General features: G+C 39.4%; 1 protein-coding gene across 6 annotated transcripts in view; it reads right to left on the minus strand.

Moving 5' to 3' along the window:
- CRHR2 (corticotropin releasing hormone receptor 2) overlaps positions 1 to 12,633 on the minus strand; it is a 156,314-nt gene that overhangs the window by 19,855 nt on the left and 123,826 nt on the right. For all 6 annotated transcript variants that reach the window (XM_027450349.3, XM_027450347.3, XM_005012455.6 and 3 more), the window contains one exon: positions 887 to 972. In XM_027450349.3, the coding sequence (XP_027306150.1) occupies positions 887 to 972 (86 nt within the window). The remainder of the gene's footprint in view (positions 1 to 886; positions 973 to 12,633) is intronic.

Consider the following 12,633-nt stretch of genomic DNA (forward strand, 5'->3'; position numbering starts at 1 on the left):
CAATGTATTTAATAAAAAAAAAATAAGCAAATAAAATAAATACATAAAAAGGCACCTCATAAATAGATAATAATGTGTTGAGGATTAGTTAGCGTGGGTGCAACACACTGAATGGTTACGCTAATGCTGGTGGCAGCTGAAGAGGCACAAACACCCTTTTTTCCCATAACCTACAGTTTACAAATACCATTAAACTCTACTTTACATGTCTGTATGTGCACAGTAATCATCAGTAATAATACTGCTATTGATTACAGATGTGGTATGAGTGCTTTGGCCCAGGCTCTGTTCTTTAACTTCTGACTCTGGTAGGATCTTATTATGAACAAGGATCTTAATATGCACATACACAAGTTATTGGGAAGTCTTGGTATTGTTCTGCATCTACAAAGCTAGAAAATGAGACAAAGAAGCACTGATGCATCATATTAGCTTAATGAATGGTCTATTCCTCAGTGAGAGGAGTTATGACATATTTATATCATATAATACTTATGCTTGTACACATACAGAAATTGATAAAGTTCCTGTCCTCACTGACAGTTTGGATTTCACTGGAAGGGGGAAATTTCACACGTGCATTAAGATAAATGTAAACCTGATGGAGCTGGGGCCATGGCAGTGCACAGCTGTCTCTGTACCTGTACACCTTGGTGGTTTCCATTGTTTGGATATCGAAATGGAGTGGACAGAGAGCACACAGGCACATTTTAAAGAGAGCCTGCAAAAATAAATACTGTGGAGCTAACTATAGGAGCTCAAGTGGAAAGAAGGACACCCTCTAAATCACAGTGGCATCTGGAAAGACAAAGACGGGACAAGGACAGGACAGGCAAGGCAGTTCTTTGCAAATACCACAAACAGCAAGAAGCACCAGCTGACTTACCTGTACTGTATTGTCTCTGAAGTGGTTGAAGCTCTCAGCTTTGTCATTAAAATCCTAACTATGTTAAATAGGAATACAAAATTTATCTGGAAAAGAAGGAAGAGAGAGGAAAAAATAAGACCTGTGAGTCAAAGAGTGGCTTAAAGGATGAGATACACCTTAAAAGACACATTTTGCAGTTCCAATCTGATCAAAAACAGCCTCTCAGCTTTATCACTGATTGCAGCGGACTCAGAAGTTTACCAGAAATACCAGATTATGCAAGCAAATATCCAACAGCTACTAATCCTTTCAAAACAGGAATTAAAATATAGAATAAAACTAATGGTCCCAGCAAGTAGCCTTATTTTTACACCCTTTTACTCCTTTTTTTTGGTGCCACAAGGAGCTAAGGGTGGGATTTGTTTGGATCTTTGCTTCTGGCTCTGTCTTGGCTCACCCAAGGCTCGCTGTGTAGAGTATTGGCAGCTCTGTGCTGTGCTGACACAGAATGCATCTGAAAACATCCTTAGATTAGGTGGGGCTCACAAGACCCCTGGTGAAAGACTGTATTGCAGAGATCTGAATGTAATCAAGTCACACTGGACACCCTTCAGATTCAGTGGAGTCCACTCATTGCACACTACAAGAGACATTTGAAATAAAGCAGATAAATCATTCCTGAAAAATGCATATTTTTTTTTTTCACTGTCATTGAAGCTGAAATGACAGATTTACCACTTCTATTTTTAATCTGCTGAGCCGGGTAATTATTATTTCTGTTACCATCTCAATGCTGAGAATTGAGATTTGCTCTAATTGCTGTTGTTGTTGCATATGCTAGAGAGTTTCTCAGACAAGTTTCCTCTCAGTGTAAACAGGAAAGAAAAAGAAAAAAATAAATCTGAAAAGAAGATTGTGACTTGTATACTGTGATCAGCAGAGGGATTTGGCACCTAGGAGCAAGTGTTGCTTTCACTACAAAGTAGGGTAGCTTGCAACACACGGAACTATCTCAAGATTGTTGACGATGTCAGAACTGCCGAACTGTTATCTCAAGACTGCTGAGGTCACAACCTAAGCTTGTGAGAAGACATTTATCAACACATTTATCTCTCATTTCCAGGGTTCCAGGGCTCCTGGCATTTTGTGGTCCGTGAATGGAACAACTCTGTGACTGCCTTCCAGCTGAACACTGCAGCAGAGCTGCTAACACAAAGGTGTTCTCGAAATATGCTCTTTTTTTCCCCCAATGAAATGCGGTGTGTTTCGATGATTACGGTATCTTGGCATCCATCACATCATTCCCTGTGGTTATTGTAATGTTATTTATAACAAATGGTGCAATAAGCACTCGAATAGACACTGGGAGACTGGCAGTGTTGGGAATCTTGTACATTAAATGCTTATTACGTGAGATACCAAAATGCTTCTCTAAGAGTTATGTGACATTTTTCTTAGCAGAGCAGGGCCATGGGGAACCTAAGAAATAAATAAAACAGTGTCTGCAGCTTGTATACTTGCTCTTGCTGGAATTGTCTTTGTCGTATTGAAGAGCATGAAGTCAAACGGTTCTCGCTTTATTCATCAGAGACAACTGCTTCAAACCACTGGTTTGACGTGAATCTTAAACTCTTCACATTAGCAACTGCACCATTCCCCGGGAACACAAAGGGAATTGTTTGGAGAGAACCTACTGAAGGGCAGGTAGGCGGGGGTGTCCTTCACCCACAGAAAGAAAACATTTGCCTCTGAAATTAAACCACCAAATCTTGACGTTCTTTGTCAGCTCAGAGTCAGGTTTGGGTTACTTCCATCAAGGATGCCAGAAAGGCACCGATCCAAAACTTGCTGCTTTTGCAATCGCAGTGGAAGGTGCCAGATGGAATTAGAGACTATTAGGCAAGGGCAAGTTCCAAATATAAGCAGGAATAATCACATGGGATTAACACAATGAACTGGACTGGAGAAAGCATTTCAAGTTTTGGGAGTTCTAGTTTGATGTGACAGCAGAGAACTGGAAATTCAAATTGCCACAGGCTGCATCAGAAAAAAACAGGGATTTTTATCTTCTTCAAAATTAAATTGCAGAAGTGATTCATCAGTCCAGAAGGAGAATTGCTAGCTGAAAAGTTTGGGAGTTACTTCAGTAGAGATATTCTTATTCTATATAAATGAATTTGCTATTCTCACTCTTTTCCATGAGCTCCCCCATCCAAGGGCTGCTGAGAGAAAACGACAACATACATAAAGGATCTATTAGTACTTCTCACCTAGATTTTCATGTTTATTTGCACACACTGATCCCTGGTGACAGTTGGCTTGTTTATCTGGTTGGCAGCATTAATTCTGACTGCCTCAGTTGATGCTCGCTGTGTGCTAGGTGCCACCAAGAGCTGAGCATCCCAGTGGAGGCCACATGAGGGAGAGAACTCAGCTACCCAAGACCATAGCACTGACCAAGGTTCTTGCAGAGCTAGGGACTACGGGTGGCACTGGTAGCTGTGACAGAGCTGAAAAGTGACCAAATCTGTCTGTAACAGCAAAAGGAAGGCAGATGTGTTAGTGCTTACTTTTAACTGGCTGCCCAGGTGTCAGAGGAAAGCCTGGTAGGGACTTCATACCCATAACATTTACTGGGAGAGGAGCACTGAGGCCAGGACAGGGGCATTGGTAACTCAGCCTGAATTCTCTTCTGACTTCTGGCCTGGAATATACTGCATACCCTTAGTCACTTGGGACGAAGAATTTAAGCTTGAGGGTCTGAAGACAAACTAAAATCCGTCTGCAGATATACTCAGTAAGCTAAAAGTCTGCGTTTCAGAATGACTGTCACCCTGAATGTTTGTGGTCATGTACTTGTCAGCAAGGTACGTGATTTGCAAACATCTCATTGTCATACTAATGTTGTCTTTCCTTCTTTTTCCCCTGAATTTTCCTTTGCTATGGAAACTTTCAAATGATGAAAAGGATGGCTTCATGACTAAAATAAAAGTGAGCAGCCTTGTAGACAGCCCTAAGCTAGTTACCAACAGCTTCTTTAATAAACAGCAGAGACAAATAGCTACTTTAACAATAGAGTTCCTGCTGTCTGTTTGGGATGTTTACTTTTGTATGAGATATCTCTCCCTCTGTTGAAGCTCCTCTTCATGGTACTTGCACAGACAAACCTGTCAGGAGTGTATATATTACAGTGCTGTATTACAGGGCTACATTTAGTTGCCTAAAAACAGGCACTAAGGGCCACTTTTGGTGTCATGCTGTATCCTACTACTTCAGAAGGGGAAGGACTTTCTAGAGGATCTGTATCTTCCCTGCCAGACCCACATGAGGTTGACAGAGCATCTCAAAAGGTACTAAGTGCCTATGTTTAGGTAAAGGGATCTCTCCTTCGAATTAGGTGAAATACATCCTATCTTAGTAGCGTTAGTATCTCTGGAACAGCTGTGAATACAAAGTCACACGGATTTTTGAAAAAGCATGAAGGGACCAAACAAGACTTCTCTGGCTAATGGTTGGTTACCTTAACCCATCTGGCACTTCAGTGTGACAGTAGCACCTGTTATTTACAGACAACCTGTCCCACTGCTCATCAATGGCCTCAGAAACACTGATCCCAAACTCCATTTTACCTAAATGCAGAAAGAGACTCAAACTTGGGAATTTTGCTTCCTACTCTGATTCTCATAAATGGCTGCTGTATAAATAGAGAACCTGGATCCAAATTCCCCTGGATTATTAGGGTGGGTCCCAATGTAAAGTCTGGTTCCAACTCCAGGCCTGACATTTGTTCACACAATTACACTTTAATAACATTTAATAAATTAACTCCAAAATGCCCTTCAAAGCCCTGGCAGTCACCTAAAGATAAATGTCAGACCTGAGGCCCCACCATCTGATAACCCTGCATACCTTGATGTGTAAAGAGAGGGTAAGAAGTCAAACATTCGATGACACTGCCCAAGTGCTGTCCTAGCTTTCAGGAACAGGCAACTCAGAGAACTTTTTGAGACAGGCATTAGAGAATTATCTTGGTATCTCAATGAGCTTTATTTCCCTGAAAAAGTCTGATCTGAGTCTGATTAATAGGATTATCTCTTAGGTTCATCTCTGAAACACTCTGTGGCAGGGAGTACCACACTTTAACAGAGTGCTCAGCTGATGAGAGAGGAAAACTTGGAAAGAAAATAAATTTGCCTGGAAAGAAAAGAGAGACCTGGTTCCAAGAGAAGGAGGGAGTGGGGCAAATAACACAAGTATTTGATCTGTCTTTCCATGAATACCAGAATCCTGTTTTTTGTTTTTTTTTTCAAGGGCTTGTTAACTGGGATGGGGTGAGGGAAGAGAGCATCCTGGGCTGGCTGGAAGGTTCTAAAAAGATGAGTCACGTATATCTGCGTATCTCAGTCTGAGAGATGATGGCTGGGAGGCAAAGAGGATCAAGTCAGGAGAACCCTATGGTCTGTTTTATGCATAAAGTAAGGTTACAAACATCATTCAGATCTCCTTCTGGCTTTAAAAATAATGTGTGCAGCTCTTTCAAGGCTTGTCTTTCTCTTTCTCACAGGGCTATGCTTTCCACAGCTGTCACTGCATTAGGAGAGGACATTAAGGCAGCTTTTGTCTCTGTGCAAAAAGCCTCTGTTACTTGTTTCTTCCCACATGCTTCTTCAGGAAAAAAGGATAATTAATTCTTCCCAATTCTAGATTAGCTAATGAAGGAAGGAAAGTGATTTGGCCATGCCTACAAAGTGATTCCATCACAGTGAGGTTAAGAAGAGTACAAACAGAAGGAACTGAGTCAGATTTGCCCCACCACAATTCAGACAGCTGTTTACCTGAAACTCCATTTATATTTGGTGGAGAGAACAGGCACTTTTCAGCAAGTGTTTTGGGATAAATAGTGCTAGCACTTGAACCAGTTACCCACACAAAGTGCTATTTCAAATTATCCAGGGGTACCTCACCTGAGTTTTGAGTGTGGCTGTGCCTACTGAGGGTCTGTGTCTACTGAGGGTCTAAAATGTTTTGTGGTGCCAACATCAAGGGTTCCCTTTTGCCTCCATTTGTGTTTCTTTGGGAGATCTTTAATGCTCGGAACAGGAAGACATCTCAAAGGCAGACTTTAGCAAACAAGAAGTTGCAGGGCAAAAGACACAAATGTGGTCACGATTAAATACTTTTTTTTTTTTTTTTTTTTTTTTCTCCTTGGTTTTGCCTACTAGAAACACATTTCGGTGTGTTCAATTTTAATGATTTATTTTTAAACTACATTCCTTCATTTCAGAAAGACATTTGGCTCATTTGCACCTAGCACTCAACGAGGTCTAATCTGAAGATAAACTTTCAATGCAGGATCAGATGGATTTTATTGTCTATTTTTCTGAAGCAGGTCTGATACCACAGCTCACAGGGACGAGCTTAATTCATAGCTTGAGTTAACTCTGGACAGAGACATAATCAAACAGGAAAGAGGCTGCTGCAAATAGCTTGCAAAAGCTGAAGTCTTTGAAAGAAAAACAGCTATTTTCCCATCTGGAGCAGATCCCCACATTTCTAATGACTACCAGAATGATTCTGATTTACAAGCAAAGTAGATCAAGATGCTGGTGTTTATTCTGTATATATATAGCCTACATATCTATAGTAACATTTCAAAGGAGGAAAGATCTTACATTGCAAAATGAGTTTTTCTAGAAAACAAAACAAAAACCTCTTACTGTATCTAGCAAAGTACACTATTATTTGTTAAGGACTTTCTTATTATTGGAGCTCTGTGTCAACAAGAATTGTGCAGCTCTTACAAAACATCAGTTTCATAAATGAAAGCTGATGAATGGGTATTTAAGAGAAGTAATGTTGACAGGCAGTACATCCTTTTTATTTATTTTTAATCTGACTTGACATTTTTATTAATTTCTGTTTATACAACACATTTGTTGCTTCATAATGGAAAAGATAACTAAGGATTTCCCTCTTGATATGCACTCATAGATAAAATTAGTCCAAAGGACAGGTCTTGAAGATAGCATAAAACAACTTATTTCTTATTCTCCTACTTTTATGATGTTATTTATGATGTATCAAGAATATCCTTATTGCTGGAATAAGACCCTCTCCAACTACAGCTGGGAAAGAAGTAGCTTTCTTTACTTGCCAGGGCTTTGGAGGTTTATTGTTTCCTTTTCCAAAATGGGATGAAAAGTCAAAGCTCCAGAAAGACTTTGTAAGTCAATGATCCAAAAAGCACTTGGACCACCTGTTTCAGAAGAGATCAGTTTTAATCTGAATATTCAAACCCAGAAGCCCTTTTGAACTAAAACAAATTTTCAGTGAAAGAGTTTGGTCGTAAACATTTTCAATCATAAAAGCCAAACACCATCTCCCTTCATGAGATGAAATAGCCAAAATATTCCAAGAAGCACAGAAGAGGGAACTCTGAGTATTCTTTGCAATTTTTGTTAAACTCAAGAGCTTATATGAGAAGTATTTATGCTCTCCTGAGAGTTCATTTTGCTCATTTCTGCCAGGCTTCCTATTTTAAGCTACACAGTAAGTCTGTAATTCTGTGGTTCTGAGAATGTTTGCTCCTCCTCTTTACTTCCAGGAAATGTAAATATTAATCTACTTAGACTTATTCATTGATAGATAAAATAGCACTTTTATGCTATGTGCTAAAATCCACCCCAGGATCAAGTAACCCAAATTGGTATTAGAGCAGTCATTTTAGCTGGAGCATTATATACCATCATCCTGACCTCAAATGAATAGTCTGACGGTTTATTAATGCCTCTTTTTAATTGTTGTATCATACTGTCCTGACATGATTCTCAAATAGGGCTTCTTGGTACTAGAGTTCCCCTCCTAAAGGTCAAAGGTACCATAATGACTCCTTTAGGAACACAACAAAGAGCTGGAAAATGCAGAATAATGAGATGTAATTAAGATGGTCGAGAATGGGGAGAATTGTGGATGAGTGTCCCTAAGTCAGCAGTGAAAGACCAACTCTCCAGGCAAGAACAGCTGGACTACACATCCTGAAGACAGTATGGGATGGAATAGTGTTTTGCTGGGGAAAGGAGAGAGCGGTGGATGAATGGACACCTTCCTTACCTAACGTCTGTGTTACACATGCCCACACAGACCCTTGTCTTCACCCACCCTGTCATCTAAACCCAAGTACAAATCCAACTCCAGTTGCAGCTGGGGTGACACCAATTCCTCACTAGAGCCCCATATATACACATACATAAGTAAAAACAAAAAAGTGCCCGGGTGTCTCTCAACAGCCAAATCACCACCCCAGCATACTGGAGATGACCAAAACGACATGACAGCCTAAATCACAGGCATGTTGCTGTGAATGATCCTCCTGGCAGTTCCTCAGGCTGGGCAGGTTCAAGTTGCTATGTGTTAAAGAGAAGACTCAAGAGAGAGTCTTCTTCCAAAGAGTAATTATCCAATATCTTGCTGATGAAATGCAATTTCCTAGCTGGAAAGGACGCTGAGTATAGGGAGAGACTTCACAGGATGAATTTCAGAGAAATTTTTTATTGGCTGTGGAACGTGTCTCACGAACAGAAATTTTAGAAAGAAGAGACGCTGCAGGTGTATACGTGGTATTGGATATCTCACTTTTTTTGTTCTTGAAGACACTATTGACTCCAGAGCTACAGAACTTTAGCAACAGGAAGGGAGAAATAGCAACAAAGGCAGAACTGGAGATAAACTCTTGATGAACTCTAATCAGATTAGCATATTATCTCTATTCTAGAGTAAGTAGCTATGACAGCATGCGTGCAAACTAGTGAAAATGACGATAAATGTCTTGTCAGAAAAATTCAGGTATGTCACAAGTTTGCAAATCATGGACTACAATCTTGTTAGCAGTGGAAGAACATGGAAACTGTAGAGACGAGGAACTAAAAAAAAAAATCAATAAGAAAACTAAATTAATCCGCAATCCAGGGGCTGAGAAAAAACATAAGCTAGTCAGGAAGCAGAAGGCAAAATGAAAAAGATAGATCAATAATAATAAAAATGGAAGAAAATTCTCGATCTCAGAAAACAATGATGCTGAATTGGAAACAAAAGTGGGAAAAGAGTCAGCGGAAACTAATAAAATATTCAGAGAAGCAATTATATCAGCAAGAAAGATGTTTGCAAAGAACTAGGGGATGCTTTTCAGAGAAAGCAAAATTGAAATGCATATAGATGCATACATAGGCGCAATGCTTCTATATATAAAATGGCAAATGAACAAACCATTGTGACTTTTTTTAGAACATCAAAATAAACAGAACTTTAACAATGTGGATTGCAAAATTGTGAGTAGAGCATTACAGTCAAGCAAAAAGAAGTGAAGATTATGACGCACTGCAAATTTTATCTGATTGGACAATATCAGAAAGGGAAGAATTCCATAAATGCTGGGTTTTGCCTAACAAACCTATACCCCTTACCTGCAGTACATTTAAAACATATCAGAAAAGGATGCGCATAAGAGAATGGCGGAAAGATGGTTGTGCTCTTCAGAACTGTAAGTGCATATGTGGTGTTAGGATAATCATTCAAAAGCACAGTGCAGCATATTTCAAGACAAAAAAAATGATGTATAAATACTGTAAAGTACCATTGCACTGATAAACTAGGACAAAGAATGTGAATAATTATTGAGTCAAATCCTATAGCTATTGCAAACAGTTGTATTGAAACTTACTTTGCAATAGTGGGAAATAACCTCTCAGGTAAATTGTTTAAATTGTTACTATTTCTTTAGTTATATTGGAAGACAGTTAATAAATATCATAAACCTTGTTTCTAAAGCTTAAACATATTAATGGTAATTTATGATAATTTTCTTTATGTCAATAATATTATTAAGCTTAGGTAAGTCAACTCTCTCTGGGATGTACTTCCAAAACAAACAAACATAAAAAACATATCAGGTTTCTGAAAGGAATTTGAAATTTTTCCAAAGGCTCCTATAGAATTTTTTTTTGTTATAAGTTTGGAGGGAAGAGCATCAGATATAAGACTGCAAGAAATAAAGGGTAGGAATGTATAGTAGTCTGTTTTCTCAACAGAGTGAGGCTGGTAGTGAATCTGTGCTCTTCAATGTAGACCTTAATGATCTAGGGAATGAAGGGAAGGCTGACAGCTTATTAGAGATATTAAGCTACTCAGGATAGCAAAAATAAAAGCTGATTGCAAGATCTGTATAGGGACTCACAATACTAAGTGACCAGGCAGTAACATGACACATGAAATCACATGATATAAAGCTAATGCAGTGGGGCAGTAAAGCAATCCTAACTTTACATAACAAGTTATGAGCTCTACGTATTTTAATTCAGGAACTAAATGTTGGAACTATACTAGCTAGCTTCCTTAAAAGTTCATCTCATTTCCCAGTGGTACTCAAGAAAAGAAACAAAAGATGTCTGGAATTACTGAGAATGACAATAAAACAGAGAACAGGATACTGCTATAAAAATCCATTTGTATGGTCACACCTTGAGTACTGTGGCAAGCTTTGGTCTTGCCACCACAAAATCCTCGAACAGTTTTGGTTGGAAGGGACCTTAAACTCCATCTAATCCTAACACCCTGCCATGGGCAGGGCCCCCTCCCACCAGCCCAGGCTGCCCCCAGCCCCATCCAGCCTGGCCTTGGGCACTGCCAGGGATGGGGCAGCCACAGCTCCTCTGGGCAGCCTGGGCCAGGGCTTCAGTGCCCTCCTAGTGAAGGATTTCTTCCTAATATCTCGTCTAAACCCACCCTTTTTACGTTTAAAGCCGTTACTCCTTACTCTATCACTCGATTCCCTGACCAAGAGTCCCTCCCCAGCTCTCCTGTAGCCCCCTTTAGGTTTCGGCAGACCACTGCAGCCTCTCCTTGGAGCCTTCTCCTCCTCAGGCTAAACAACCCCAGCACTCTCAGCCTCAAATTCTACATCATTACTGATTAGCACATCATGAAGACCGCACGTCAGCTGTCTCCTTGTCAAAATTCCACATTATTATATAGATGAGCCCATTTTCTTAAGGACACTTCACTCTTTTACAGTACTTGTCATCCAGGGATCTCAAAGCATTTTTCAAAGGAAGATAAGTGTCATCAAGCTCGCTTTTTAGCTGGGGAAACTGAGACCTAGAGCAGAAATATAACTTGTCAAAAGCAAGTAGCTGATGAAGGCAGGGATAGAAGTAAACTCCAGGTCTTCCCATCAGCTCATCCACTTCTGGCAGCAGTTAATTGATTGTGCTGAATTATTTTCAACTAACCTCAAAAGCAGAGGTTAGAAAACTGTTCAGTTCTCAAGCATAAGGGAAAAGAATCTATTAAAACGGAACAGAAGGTCTGAAAAAAAAATAATAATCCTAATATCTGACCTGTCTGTTTGAAAGTGAAAAAATGAAAATTTAATACAGTCTTAGCTCTGAGCAACTTAGCAGAATGGTTCATATCTGGGGTCAGTTCAATACATAGTTATTGAGAAAAAAAGCAGCTCAATTAACTGTCTCTGGTGACTGTTTTCTGAGGTTCCTCCTCTGATCTTGCTGTGTTTTCATGGTTCACCGGTTCTTTGACAGGGATTACATTTAAAATTGCACATAAGAAATGTATTTTTCTTAATAAATTCAGGCTGAAATTCAATTCCACAGCTTGCAGTTCCAGCCCTTTGCCCTTTCTTTACCTTCAGACAGAGACGTATGATTAAAACTTGGTTATGCCATTCTGAGGAAAGATACCATAGAAATAAAACAAACAAGCAAACAAACAAGCAAACAAACAAACACTAACTTGAATGGAAAATAACTGATAGAATATCTTTTTCTAGTGCTATCAGAAACTGAATTTCAAAGTATTCAGAGGACTAGATGGCTAGATCTCTCCTGAGATATGCTCAAGCCAAAATCAATTCAAGAATTAAACAATAAAGAACAATTAAGTACATTTTCTCCCTCACAACTTTGGTCACAGGTATCTAGCACAAGATACAGGATCAGAATGTACACCCAGTTTCCTTTGTCTCTGAAACTGTTTCCCCATTTTTAGTGCAAGTCAATGTTCAAGCTTCTTCTAAAGATAAATAGGAAAGCAGTAGAACAAATGTCTTCTGCATTATTCAAAATCCTCATATCCTGAGACATAACAGAGAATAACATGGCTTCATGGTGAACTTGAGTACTGGTTCCATCATGAGAAATGCTTTGTTCTTAGACAACCTGCATTTTTCCCAGGGCGATCAAAACTTTTGCATGATCTGTTTCTCAGTATTATTCTGCCTTGGTCTGCAGCAGCCCAGTGTACAGAGGCAAAGAAATGAGAAATCAAAACCAGTGGAAATCATTTTTGACAGATTAAATCCTACCTTTTAGAGAGGATCAAGACCTTTCAAAAGTTTTTAGCCCTCTGTAACAGAGAATATTTACCAACGAGAGCTCTCTAATCATATTTCCACAGGCTGGTATAGTAATGCCTCTTGAACACAAAGATGCTACCTTTGTCTAACAAGGAACCAAACCTCAGCTGGATGTACACTGGGCACTTGGCTCCCAACAAACCCAAAATACAATTCTCTGCATTAGTTAAAATTATCTTTGTGGGTAAAGCCAATTTTAATGGCCGCAGGCTGAGTGCTTGCATGTGGACAGGTATTTTAATGAAGTTTTTAGACTTCTAACTTCCATCTGAGTCCAATTTTGGAAATAACATTCATTTCTTCTAGTAATATTCATATCTCTGTATCATCCCAGCAGTGC

Source organism: Anas platyrhynchos, chromosome 2, assembly GCF_047663525.1.
Source record: "Anas platyrhynchos isolate ZD024472 breed Pekin duck chromosome 2, IASCAAS_PekinDuck_T2T, whole genome shotgun sequence".
NCBI classification, from domain to species: Eukaryota; Metazoa; Chordata; class Aves; order Anseriformes; family Anatidae; genus Anas; species Anas platyrhynchos.